At 39.2% G+C, this 13,327-nt stretch overlaps 1 protein-coding gene across 2 annotated transcripts in view; it reads left to right on the top strand.

Annotated features, from left to right (window-relative positions):
• epb41l5 (erythrocyte membrane protein band 4.1 like 5) overlaps window positions 1-12,511 on the top strand; it is a 38,591-nt gene extending 26,080 nt beyond the window's left edge. The window contains exons 17-26 of one of the 2 annotated variants that reach the window (XM_074657509.1): window positions 3,106-3,257; window positions 3,744-3,841; window positions 4,034-4,168; window positions 4,749-4,816; window positions 5,611-5,733; window positions 7,215-7,296; window positions 7,769-7,849; window positions 8,393-8,455; window positions 8,724-8,860; window positions 9,588-12,511. In XM_074657509.1, the coding sequence (XP_074513610.1) occupies window positions 3,106-3,257; window positions 3,744-3,841; window positions 4,034-4,168; window positions 4,749-4,816; window positions 5,611-5,733; window positions 7,215-7,296; window positions 7,769-7,849; window positions 8,393-8,455; window positions 8,724-8,860; window positions 9,588-9,657 (1,009 nt within the window). In that variant the 3' untranslated portion in view covers window positions 9,658-12,511. The remainder of the gene's footprint in view (window positions 1-3,105; window positions 3,258-3,743; window positions 3,842-4,033; window positions 4,169-4,748; window positions 4,817-5,610; window positions 5,734-7,214; window positions 7,297-7,768; window positions 7,850-8,392; window positions 8,456-8,723; window positions 8,861-9,587) is intronic. The other variant, XM_074657510.1, reaches the window with a different exon arrangement.
• Window positions 12,512-13,327: the final 816 nt, after the last annotated feature.

Genomic DNA, 13,327 nt, shown 5'->3' with positions numbered 1-13,327 from the left:
TCCAAGTATCACATAATCCGTCTGGTAACAGACTGACACCTCTCCAAGCTTGCCATCACACTTATTCTGCCCTTTTCTTCTCAATGTTTCAGTCAGTTCCCTCCACTTATCCCCGACCCTTGCTCCGGTGACAATTCTTAAAAGTTATCAGCTCCTTTCCCCCTCTTTTCTCTCCCATTTTCTCCATTTTGTTACCTTTTACTGTACACTTTCTTTCTGTCTCTCCTCTCTTGTTTCCTTCCTCTGTCCTTCACTCTTGACCTCATGGCGAAACTGGCTAGCCGGGGTGAGATGGTATCAATGTGAGGCTTAGGAATGCGACTCCACTCTCGACTCAGCAAAGAAACAATAAGTCACACAGTTTCTGCCTGGAGGGTTTAACTAAGTCCTCTTCTGCTCCCAATGTCATTCTCTCAAAATTAGTTTTCTGTTTTTTACACTGTCGCTGTATTAATTAGTTCTATCAAATGATTTTATCTATTTCGTATTTAATCTGTTCTGCACATTTCGTGGATCTGCTGCTCTGTTTCAAAAAAGTATTTGGATGAGAAGGTCTAGGGCTGCAACTAACGATTATCTTCATTGTCGATTAATCTGTTGCTTATTTTCTCAATTAATCGATTAGTTGTTTGCTCTATAAAATGTCAGAAAATGGTGCACATGGTCATTCAGTATTTCCTAATGAAATCCTTAAATGTCTTGTTTTGTCCACAACCCAAAGATATTCAGTTTACTGTCATAGGGGAGTAAAGAAACCAGAAAATATTCCTATTTAAGAAGCTGGAATCAGAGAATTTATATTTTTTGTTTTCTTAAAAAATTACTCCAACAGATTAATCGATTATCAAAATAGTTGGCGATTAATTTGATAGTTGACAACTACTCAATTAATTGTTGCAGCTTTAATAAGGTCAACATCTATCTCTTCTCTGTAGAGATTTGTCTAAGGTCGTTAGCCTAGCTTAGCCCAAAAAATAGAAGCAGGAGAAAAGAGTTACTTTCACACCGTCAAAAAAATCTGAATCTGTTATATTTGCACATTGTTTCTTGTGTTGAACACGATGTTGGAAGATGCATTTTTTTCTTTTGTTGAAAGTTAGCTGTTTGTCCCTAAACATACCCTGGACCATAGAAATAGAAAAGGAGTAGAACGGACATTGAACTGTTTTCTGTCATTTGACTAGTACAAAAGAAAATGTCGATTGTTGTTAGTCGTTATGGTGACAACGTGTCAGTGGGGCTGTAAAGTGTGGTCGCAGCTCGCCAGGAAGAGACCGGACGGACTACCAGTGTAGCATTAAAGCATAGAGGAAATAACACGCTAGCTAAGTAGCCAGCTGTCCATTAGTTAGCTAGCTTGCTAATTCCACCATGCTTTAATGCTCAACTGGTTACAGAAAATGAGCGGAACAAAATTGTCTCTCACTCGATAGCAATGTGCTTTCCGAAATTAAATTGATAATGACCTTCTCATCCAACTTCTGGCGAGTTATCCAACAAGCATAGTTCCATCAAAATGTGAATCGAAATCGAATGTAAATTGTTTATCTGTTTATTTGTTTTGTGAACACTGCTGCAGTGGTGTTAGGGACAGCTGGGAGGGTTATTATGAAATGACCCATATATTTATAGTTGATTTAACTGATAATCACTGAATGCTTACAGTACCTACACCTCGAATACACTACTGTACAACGGTTCCTTGTACAGTTCAACCAATGAAGATGATTTCTTAATATTATTTTTTAGTTGAATGTTTACAACATAACTTTGACCAAAGGATGTGTATCTTTCTGAACTGTATGTTTAAAATCATTTCAGAGAATAAAGACAGGATTACTCTTGATACACAAGATATAGTTTTACATGTGTTTCATCACTTTTATCACACTACAGTATACACACTGTTAGAGAAGCACTACCAGGCTGTTGGGCTTTTGGTCAGTATTTTGTATCTTCTTTTGCTGTCGCTGAAGTTTTACCTTAGCTGTCAAAAACATAATAAATATGCTTTAAAATAACGCTAGCCACAAACTAGTGGGTTGGTAAAATTGTTGCTGTTGACTATGAAGCACAGTGACAAAGGAATACTATACACCAGGCTACTTTTAGGATGGAACATGACAAGATGTTAGCTGTAACTGTAATGCTTCTTCTTATCATCTCCCAATGAAATCTGTGTCGCATTTCAGTGTAAATACAATACAACGCATTGTGTTTACAGCCCACATGAGGATCCTCACTGCTTCCTTCATGGATTACTTAACATGTGGGAGTGTTTCCGTACATTTGGTTTGAGTCCTAAGACGAAGCATTGTATTTTTCTTTACTTCTTCATCTTTGTGTGTGTTGTGCTTTAGCTCCTGTTCTCTCAGGCAGTATTATACAGTAATATATACACTTCCTCATGTTTCACTGTGTCTTCAGGCTACAGAAATATGAGGGAATTACGAGGCTGCTGGAAGAGCTTCTACCAAAATCCACGTATCAAATGTTCTTGCTTCAGGTCGCTTCAAATTCTTAGAATATTACACCACAGGTTTTTTTTTCCCACAAAAGTTATTGCTTGCTTGGAAGACTTATTTCCATGAACTGAATCATGCTTCTTTACCTCTTTTCAGCAGGGTTATTTTAAGAGCTTCCCTCTTTGGACACACAGGTCCCATATCTTTCTGGTGGAAATAACAGTAACTGTCTTTGACTTTCTTGTATTACTTTTTCTTTAAATTCTAAATAGTGTGGATGCCTGGCTATACTTGCCAAACACCCCGGGGCACCTCTGAACCTACATGGTTTGCTTGTGCCAGAGGCTTCCAGATATTTTTCCCAAATACAGGGGCCTAAATGGACATCCTATTATATTTTTTTGTTGTCGTTTGTGGGAAGTTATTCTAAAAATATCCTCTGACATATCATCATGGGCCAGTTTTGACATCTTTGCAGAGTCCATTCATGTCTTATGGATGCCGCAGGTAAGTTTTACAGCTGTGTAATTTAACAATTGAATTATCTCCTCTCTCTTTATATATAAACATGATTATTTTTACACCTTCATCTTGATCTGCTGCTTCTTTTACATCCTCTTCTCCTTCTTTCTGTCTCTAGTATGTCCATGGTTGCTGACCTGATGGAGACGTGCATTGATGACGTCCTCAGGGCTCCTGTCGTTCCCGCGGTGACGGCTACAGACGAGGCCGGACCAAGCAATGCCTACGCCACACCCAGTGTCACCGGGGAAGATCCTCTCTGCCTCGCTGGTGAGGCTACAGAAAACCTAGCAACCCACAAAGTGAACTCAGTGTGACAATGAAAATTATATATGAGAAATGTTGTTACTCAGAAATGAGAAAATATTTGAAATCTGTTTTTAGAAGTCTGGGGCCGGTTGCACAAAACCCCTTAAGTTAAGGTTTACTTAAATAATAAGCAATTGATTTTACAATATAGATTTGACCAGTGGCTGCATTACACACAGGCTTGAAGCCAGAGAGACAGTGCACGGAGGCATCAGCCTCAAAACGCTGCAGTGTGCGTCTACATTTGCACACACAGAGGGATGAGGAGAGGAAACGCAATTAATGATTGCTCTACGGTTTTATGCTATGAGATCTTTACAGTCAGTAATAGGCAAGGTATTTCATGTCCACCTGTATGCTTAGGATGGGTTAAATTTCATGTATGTAATGTATGTGACGACTAAAATAAAGTTTAAGTTCAAGGTTTTTTACGTTTTGTCTTTGCAGAAGCAGCAGCTCGTCTGAAGCAGCTGGAGTTGGAGGGCAGTCCGCATCTCGGTACTCCAAGAAATAACATCAATGTTAATATGGCCATGAACAATCAGGTGGGTGTTTGCTCATATAGTATTTTCTGCTTTTACCGCAGGACCTAAAAGAAACTAGATTAAGACTGGTAACACATTGTTTAGGTCTTATCTCCAGCATAGAGTAATTAGTTTGTTCAGAAGTAATGACCATATTTTTCTCTATTTTTTTGTATGGGGTTTGTGTGTCCCATCCGACCCTGCTCCCAACAGGAGGATGTGGTGAAGATCACAGAGAAGTGTGGTCTGAGCAGTACCGGCAGTAGTCCAGTAGTCACTCCACTGTGCACCCCAGTTGGTCTGAAGAGCAACATCCTGAAAGCACAAGCCGAGGCTGCTGCCCTCAAGGTGAGGAACACACACCACAAAACTCCATCCATTGTGATTGTACTTTGAAAGGTATAAAAGGTCAATGAACATGTCTAGAACTGTTATTATTGTTAACTAAATTATTATATCAACTTATTGAATAGCAGAAAGCTTTGGAAAATGACTTCCAGATAGTGTAAATGTGGTGAACAGTGAAAGTAAAGTGAGCAAATTGATCCATGCTTTTTTCCCACTCATTAACCTTTTGATAGGTTGGGGTGGGAGGGTGAAATAATTGCACTCTTGATGCTTCTAATTTGTTTAGGAAAGTGAATTTTTTCATGTATATTAATTGAAATAATGGCATTGAGCCAGGGACTAGGATTTTTGACTGTCAAAACAACCCTTTCAAGCCCTAACAGTGTGGGCTTCAGTGTCTAAATCATCACAGCTACAGTATATACATAATGTGGAAAACATCCATGTTAATGTCACAGTTGTGATGTTATTCTGCTATTAAGTGAGATGGAGATGCATGGCTGTATTAGTGACCCACCCGTCTATCTGTCCCTCTATCTATCCATATACTGTATACCTCTCTCTCTGTTCGTCTGTGTAGGGATCTTTGGAGGAATACGTCGTCGTTGTTGGAGATAAGAACTGTAACTTGCAGGAAGCCTCTGCCAGGTATGACCGCACACTGGAATAAGTCATTATTTATTTATAAATGTGATATTAAACTAAACTTCCAAGTGTTACAAATTATAAAGAAAACAATGAATGTGTTTCTGCTAAGTCTTGTTTATTTAGTTCTTTCAGCGTCCGTTTTAAACGGTACAGTCAGTCAGTACAGAGCTCACACGGATAGGAGAGAAGCCATTGTCACTCGTGCTCCATTGTCTTGAAATTGGGCCTTCTCCCTCCTTTTCCTCCTCCTCCATCTTTCTGACTCATGCCAACTGTCAACACATTGTCTAAGCCAATCTTAGCTCTCCCTGCTGCTGCTGGAGCTGATCAACTACTTGAATATTCATGAGGATTATTAGCGTAGCTCAGAAAACATTACATCACCTGCAGCTCATTCTTACAAGCAAGGCTCCACAGATTGTCACGCAAATCCCTGTCGCTGTATCAGAGGCAGTCAGCGGCTCGGGATGGTAGGCGGAGAGTGAGCCACATTTGATTTCTGTTTGAAACAATATATATAATATATATTTTCCTGTTCTAATTTATTAAAATCCATTTTAAATGTCGTCTATTTTCTCCATGCCTTCCTTCCCTGTACCCCATTCAAAACTTGAATCATGTTATATTTGTTTATTATTGTGAGGATATAATACTCAGTGTAAAAGTATTGATTTGATCTCATCTTGAGGGCCACTTTTTTTTCTTTTCTTTGAATATTTTATGCAGGAATTGCACATTAAGTAGAAACACAAAATCCCTGGCACAAAACAAGAACATGTACCGTCTGTTTCCAGGTTGAAAGTGCGTACCGGACGAATGGGCAGTGACTCGTCACTGACCGTCAGCAGTCGCCCCGACATCCAAGAGTCCTGGGAGCTGCTCAAGCAATCCTCGATGGTCTCATCAGCAGGGGCCAGGTCAGTCAGTAAAGTAAAAACTGCACACTGTAATTTGTCTACCAGGTAAATTCTGTATACATGTATTCTTTATTCCCACTGTAGCTGAAGAAGATGAGAGAAACAATGGATCAGTGGAGGAGGGAATCTTTGGCAGTAGCTGCAGACTCCTAATCCTTCTGAGAGGAGGGAGACACACATTATATCCGTTTTTTTCCTCTCTTATATCTAACTTTAAGTTGTCAAATGTCTTGTTTTGTCCATAGCTCAAAGATATTCAGTTTACTGTAATAGAAGAGTAGAGAAACCATAAAATATTCCCAGTGAAGAAGCTGGAATCAGAATTTTTACTTTTTTTTTCTTAAATAATTACACAAACAGATTAAACGAATATCAGAATAGTTGGCGATTAATTTAATAGTTGACAACTGAACGATTAATCGATGCAGCTCTAATGAAATCCTTTGCGTATTATTATTTAAATCATATAGAAGTTTGAAATTGATTAATTATTACACTGCCCAAATTAGGATGCCGTAAATTGATATAGGTCACTGTGCCGATGACTTTAAACACCTTATGTAATGATCATGTTCACTTGACCTACTTCAGCTGTCAGGACCTTGACAGTAGGAAGAAAGAACAGGCTTTTCAGACCATTCAGATTTTAAGAATGAATGAATAACAGGATAAAAAATAGTTAAAAGTACATTGCCCACCTGCTTTTCTTTGTGGCGTCAACTTTACTGCACAGTTCCTGTATCTTTACTGTATAACTATATAGGCCTGCATTCCCACTAACAGGAAATAAAACAAATATAAAACACGATTCACAATAATCCATCAGAGATAAAGGTGTTGCTTGTTCTTAGTGGTCTTTGCTGACATCTGTTGGCATGTTTAAGCAGTGTGCATGCATCTGTGTGTGTCTGGGTGTGTTGAGTCACATGACTAGAGTTCTGCCTGGATACTGCTGGCGTCTCTGCTCAATAGGTGTTTACAGAAGGGTGACACAAAAATACAGACACACACGCGGACGCTTGAACGGACAATTCACAAAGGCTGTTTGGCCTCGGGCTCATTGATGCAGTAAACGCTCGCAACTATCCAGGCTGTTTATCTTCTACAGTCTGGAGAACGTAGACTCACGTGGGCTGAAACAATACATTGATTCATCAATTTGTCAATCACAGAATATCAATAAAGTCCATTAATAATTGAACTCGTTAATCTAGCAAGCTTTTCTATGTTTAATACCAGTGTAAAAACATGTTAAGGTTTTGGTCTGTTGAACCATGTAATTTGAAGACATCACCTTGGGCTGCATGATGGGATCCGATAATAAAGGGGTTTCTTAAATCATATGAACAAGAAAAATATACCAAAGAAAAATGTTTTTATATCACTCAAGGATGAAGAATTTGAAATACATTTCTGTTAATGTTTCTGTGAGGAAACTTGAAATTCTCTGTCCTTTGCTCATTAATTTTTCCGTTCATCAGTGCCGAGCGACTCGCTGAAGATGTGAACCCCTCTGTTCCCAAGATGCCCTCTGAATCTGCCAGCGAAGGCATGGCACCAAAGGTAACTCATAACATTGAACTTATTACGTGTTATTATGAGGGTACAGGTCCATTTTACATCCTATTATCCATTGGATCTGACTCACATAAAGGGTACACACTTTATTATTATTAAAGATGGACTGAAAGGTGACTATACCAGATGATCTACATTCCTGACTGTACTGATTGGACCTACAATACACTGTGTGAGGAGCTCCACTGTTTAATGTGGTAGCTCATGAAAGGACCACTGTGTAACATTTAGGGGGATCTATTGGCAGAAATGGAATTAAGTATTGATAAGTATGTTTCCTTTAGTGTATAATCCCCTGAAAATAAGAATCGTTGTGTTTTTGTTAGCTTAGAATGAGTCGTTTATATCTAGATACAGAGTTGTGTTGATGTGAACACATTGTTTACACAGGATTCAGTATTTGTGTAGGTTTCTTTGTTTACATGTTGTGGTGTGGTGTGTTTGTGTCATCCTGCAGGTTAAAGCTGAGGAAGTTGACCTGCAACACACCGCCCCACTGTCTGACAACCTGATCGATTTCACAGATCCAACTCCTATGGTATGTCTCAGTCCTACCGTATGAGTAGAACTTTTTAATTTAATCAATTCCTGAAAAATATATTTGTGTAAGCATCTTTTTGAAAGGACACGATTTATTGACTTGTTTGAGAATACTAGGAAGGAAAGATTTGCCATTGCAGGGAGGAAACCTCCGATCTTCGACTCAAGACAAACTCAATCTAACCACCCAGCTGGACTGCAACAATACATCACTTATTCACCCTCGTTCAGAAAGGATAAACCCAAGTCTTCATGGTTCCAACACTAACAGGCTTTAGTGTACTGGCATTTCTATTAGCTCTAAATGTTAGTGATGATAAATATTCACAACAGATTGTCATTCACATGATGGGAGAAAGAAATGTGAGAGAAACTGAACTGAAAAGGAAACTTAATTTGGTATTTTGATGTAACATAGTTCTGTGGGTTAGCAGGGATCTATTGAAGTAAACCTGTATCAGTGATCAGAGGTGGTTGAATGCACCACTATAAATTAAAATGGTCAATATAGTGTGACAACATTATTCTGATGGTCTTTCAGTTCCCACCAGTGCAGCAGCCCAAACCTCTCATCACTCCTCGCTGGATCATTCCTACAACCGCTGTGAGTCATAAATCTCTGTATTTACCCGTCTAACTTTTCTCCTGTTCAGCTGTCTATCTGGCTCTTTTGTCTGCACCCTACAGGTTCTTCTGAAATGTTTCAAAAGGTCTTCTTGTGTATTTAACTGTTTTATCCATTGTCCTGAAACTGGTGACACAAGGCTCAGTGTTTAATTTTCCACCTGCATAGTTGCTGTTCACTTTGGCTGATGTAGAAGCTACGTAGAGAATGACCTTCCTTCCTTCTCCCTCATCCCCTTCTAATGCAGCCTCCCGGCGTCTTTACTAACGGCCTGCTCGACCTTGACCCCGCTAAGGTCAACCCTCTTCTCCCCGCAGATGGGGGAGCAGCTCTCACCCCAGTCCTCCCCCACCTCGCTCACACACGTAACACCATCTCCAGCAGGTAAAACTCTTTGAGATTCAAAGCTTGTTTTTAAAGCAAGCTTGGTAGTATGCTGACCTCTGCTGGTCGAGCAGGAAAATGTCTCCCTTCTTTGGCTGAAATCCCAACAATGAAGAGTTTGATTCTTGCTTGGTCTGGCTACTTTGAGAAATTAAGAGCTCACTTTTAGGCTTCTTCAGCCTTGTTTCTGTCTGTAAAACACAGCTTTTGTACTTTTACTTAAGTACGATTTTGAATGTATGACTTGTACTTACTTGTAACCGAGTCTTTTTTACACAAAGGTATTGCTACTTTCTGAGCACTTCTTCCACCACTGGTCAAAGTTTCTCTCTGTTCCTGATCATAGTATTTTCACATGTTGAATGAATGCAGCGATGGGATTCATTCTTTTTTTTTTTTTTTTTTAAAGTTATTTTTTTGGGGGCATTTTTCCATTTTTATGACAGGACAGTGGATAGAGTCTTGAAAGGGGGGAGAGAGAGAGAGTGGATGCGGAAAGGGCCACAGGCCGGATTCGAACCCGGGCCGCCGCGGTCAGGACCAAGCCTTAATACATGGACGCCCGCTCTACCAACTGAGCTAACCCAGGCACCCCCATTCTTTTTAGAGTAGTATTATTTTTCAGGACCGACATGCTCATAACTTCTCAGTCAACATGAAAGTGTATGTTTAATGCTTTTACCAGCAAAGTAGTCTCCATCTCTGACGCAGTCGTTCTGTCCCACAGCACTGTGGGTCAGCAGCCAGCCTCGGAGAATGGAGCCAAACCCAGAGGTCTCCTGACCACTGAGCTCTGATGGAGAAACGAGGAGCAGCCAGCACAACCTTCGTCTCCCTGACTACTTTCCCACCTCACCCCCCTCGACCCCCTCACCCATCCGTACACAAGCAAGCTGGAGATGTGCTGAACACGGAGGGCTAAAAGAGGAAACTGGAACCAGGGAAGAGGCAGCTTACAAACACCACAACACACAATTTTAAACAAACTGAACTAACACAGGAAAATAATAGGAACATGATGACAGTTTTTTGTGATAACACAACACAAAGCCTAGTTTTTGTAAAACAGTTAAACATGTAGCTCAAGTATTAACCTCTTAAGAACACCTAACTTGTGAATCTCCTGTATGAGTTCACTGTTAGTGACCTGTGTTAATCCATCCAGTCAACCAAACCTCAGTCTCTCATAAGTAGCACCATCTCCTTGTAGATGACAAGTGATGGAAAGTCTGGTGTTGGGACTGACGCACAAAATCTCATGACACTGTAGGTACGTTAAAAGCATGAGGCTTATGACTCAAAGGGTAGGTTGTGTCTTTTAGCGCTACTTTCCTCCCCCTTTTTTTTTTTTTAATCATGCTGTTTTATTCCTGGTTATTCACACCACTGGATCCCTGCTACTCTGAGCTCTTCTGTACACGCACAGATCACACAGCATGTAGCGCTGCTGTGCTGAAGTACACTGGGTGAAGGACTAAAAAGAGAAATCTATTAAAAAAAAAAAAGAAAGACAGTGACTCGATATGTGGATTCTAAGAGATAAAAAACGCCTGGACTCTTTACGAGATGAAGCGTGGATATGATACTGTCCTTGTAGCACACTACAAACCTTTTTTAAACCCAGTCAATACTACATGTGAAACTCGTCTGTTGGCAGCCACTGGATATGAAAACTTCACTGGATTACTTTTGCAACACTGGACCTTGAAATAAGTTTTGTTTCGGATAGAGATGACCACTTTGATGTTTTTATTATCCTGTTTTTTTTTTTGTCTTTTTCAATGTTTCAATTTGCTCATTGCAATACTTTTAAATTCACACATTTTGAGGGATTGAACATAATGAAAGTTAGTTCTCTTGTCTCTTTTTGGACCCTCGATGATCTGCTCCTTTGTGTACCCTTATGACTTTAAAAGGATAGTTTGGGTGTTTTGAAGTGGGGTTGTATGAGGTACTTATCCATAGCCAGTGTTACTACCTGCAGTGGATGACGGTCGGCACGCCCCCAGTTTGGAGAAATAGACAGGAGCACCAGCACGGAAGCAAAGCAATGTTCTGCTTTGGACGGGGCCGGCAGAAAAACGTATTTCAGCCACCTTAAAAAAAGGCTCACCTAAATAAAATCAATATCAGTTTAAGTGTATGCTATATTTAGAATATGGGGAAGTGAAGCCGTTATCTATGCTCTTGCCAAAGCAACCGAACTCCTTTGGAAAAAAAACAGTAATTTTACCTCATAGAACACGGGAGTTGCTGGTGTACCGCTGCCTCGATTTGTTTGTTTGTGTTATTGTGCGATTTTGGTTAGTTTGGATTCACAAAAAAAAACTATTTTTTTTCAATTGAGTCTGGTTGCTTTGGCAAGAGCATAGATGGATACAATAGCTTCAATTTCCCGTTGAAAAGGGCTGTCTGACAGCAAGGTAAAGTTGAGAAAATATTCTAAATATAGCATACATTTAAACGATATAGATGTTTTTAGGTGGGCCTTTCTTTTAGGTGGCTAAAATAGGTTTTGCTGACGGCCCCGTCCACAGCAGTACATTGCTTTGCTCCTGTGTCGGTACTCCTGTCTGTTTCTCCAAGCTGCAGGCGTGCTGACTGTCATCTACTGTAGGTAATACACTGACTGGATAAGTACCTCATACAACCCCACTTCAAAACACCCAAACTATCCCTTTAAGTTGAAGATTATGTTTTAAAATGTTGTCTAAAATGTGATTCTACACTTTGTTTTCAGTTGAAATCACGGACTCTACCTGTGACAATGTTTCACTCACAATAATTTTAACGTCTTTAATTGTCGATGTAAATACAAGCGGCGGCTCAGTTGCTGTTGAAACCTTTTAAATTTAACTGTGATCCCAGTTTTTGGATTACCTAACTGGATATCTGAATTCCTTTTAGACAGTAATCTGACCCTGTTATTGAACATGGCTCCTGGTGTTAACACGCTGTAGCTACGACTCTGCCTTATGGAGATGAATGTATTCAAATAGTCTCATTGGAGATCGCTGGAGATGCCACATTATGAAAACCTTTACCACTTGTTAAATTCTCAATTGCTGATATAGTTCATAACTGGAGGAAAACCTGTGAAGTATCTTAAAAGCTGATTTTATACGTACATGTGGAATTGAGTTATTAATGAAGTATATCACATTGACTCTTAAAAGATACACTTTTTATCTACTGTAATTATCCCGTACATAACTAAGTCTGGATCCTCATTTAAGTTATATCTGTAGTTTATTCATTATCTGTCTTAAACAAGGGAAGCTGACTGTTTTTCAACATCTTCTTAGCCGCGACAGTTATTTATGCTACTACTCAGTGTTCAGATATTACATGTTGTCCAAAAGTGTTGTAGCGTACAGTTCTAATGTGTTGTCAGTATAATGGCATCAGCTGGCTGTAGATATGAAGTAGATTTATATATATTTTTTTGAGAATGATGTTGGCAGTAATGTTGCGACACACTGAGAAGATTTCTGCATTGAGGTGTTTTCTAATCACAGTAAAAGTTGGAAACATTTTACCGATCAAACTGACTGGAACAACACAGATTGTGACGTCTCAGATGCAATTTTATATGAACCTTTTTTTCTGGAATACCTGATCATGATTCAGTAAAGCTTTGCTACAGTAGGATTCAATTGTTGTTCATTCATTTTATTGTTGAAACGATTTGCTTGCAAAGGAGGTTGGATTTATCCAACAATCTGATTTACTGTCCAGATGGACCAGATGTGATTTTTTTTTTTTTTTGTTAAACCAGCTATGAAACAATGACCTGGAACAAAAAAATAATAATAATCAGATTTTTCAGTCCTGTTTAAATTCACTTACTCTGTGAGAAGTAAAGCTCTTGTATCTGTATCAGAAATGTAGAATTAACAACTGACTCAGCAGAAGCCTGTGTATTCAAAATGTTTTTTTACATGTGTGACTTTGTTTAGTTTGGATTCACCAAAGTCACACAGTAAAAAAAAAAAAAAAAACTAACCGATCGAGGCTTTTTAACTAAGGACATTTTCACTCTACAGCCTACTTAGGGGACGAACTATCTCAGTGTTGTAGCTGTTGGTCTCTGAGCTGTAAACAAATTCATCCAGCTGGTAACAGTCTTTAATGTGTGTTAGTCAGTTCACCACTGGATGGCAGCAAAGTACCATTTTTACCATTTTTGAAGAGTAAAGTTGAGCAGCTGATTTTTTTCACTCCAAGTCAGATCTCCTCCTTTACGGCTGCAAATATATGCACTTCATTCAATACTGCTAATATCTAAGCTGTAAGGCATTAAAAAAGTTGGGACTTTATGAAAGTAGACTCTTCCAAGAAGCTTTTTGAATGTGAACAAGCTGAACAAATACCCTTTAAAGATAGCCCTGTTGATTGTATTTTACTTTAATAATCAAGATGAAACATTACCCAATATATTATGAGACTGCAACACATTATAAACAC

The sequence above is a fragment of the Sebastes fasciatus genome, chromosome 14, assembly GCF_043250625.1.
Source record: "Sebastes fasciatus isolate fSebFas1 chromosome 14, fSebFas1.pri, whole genome shotgun sequence".
NCBI classification, from domain to species: Eukaryota; Metazoa; Chordata; class Actinopteri; order Perciformes; family Sebastidae; genus Sebastes; species Sebastes fasciatus.
The sequence above is the reverse complement of the archived record's forward strand: the minus strand, read 5'-3'. Positions and strand labels throughout refer to the sequence as shown.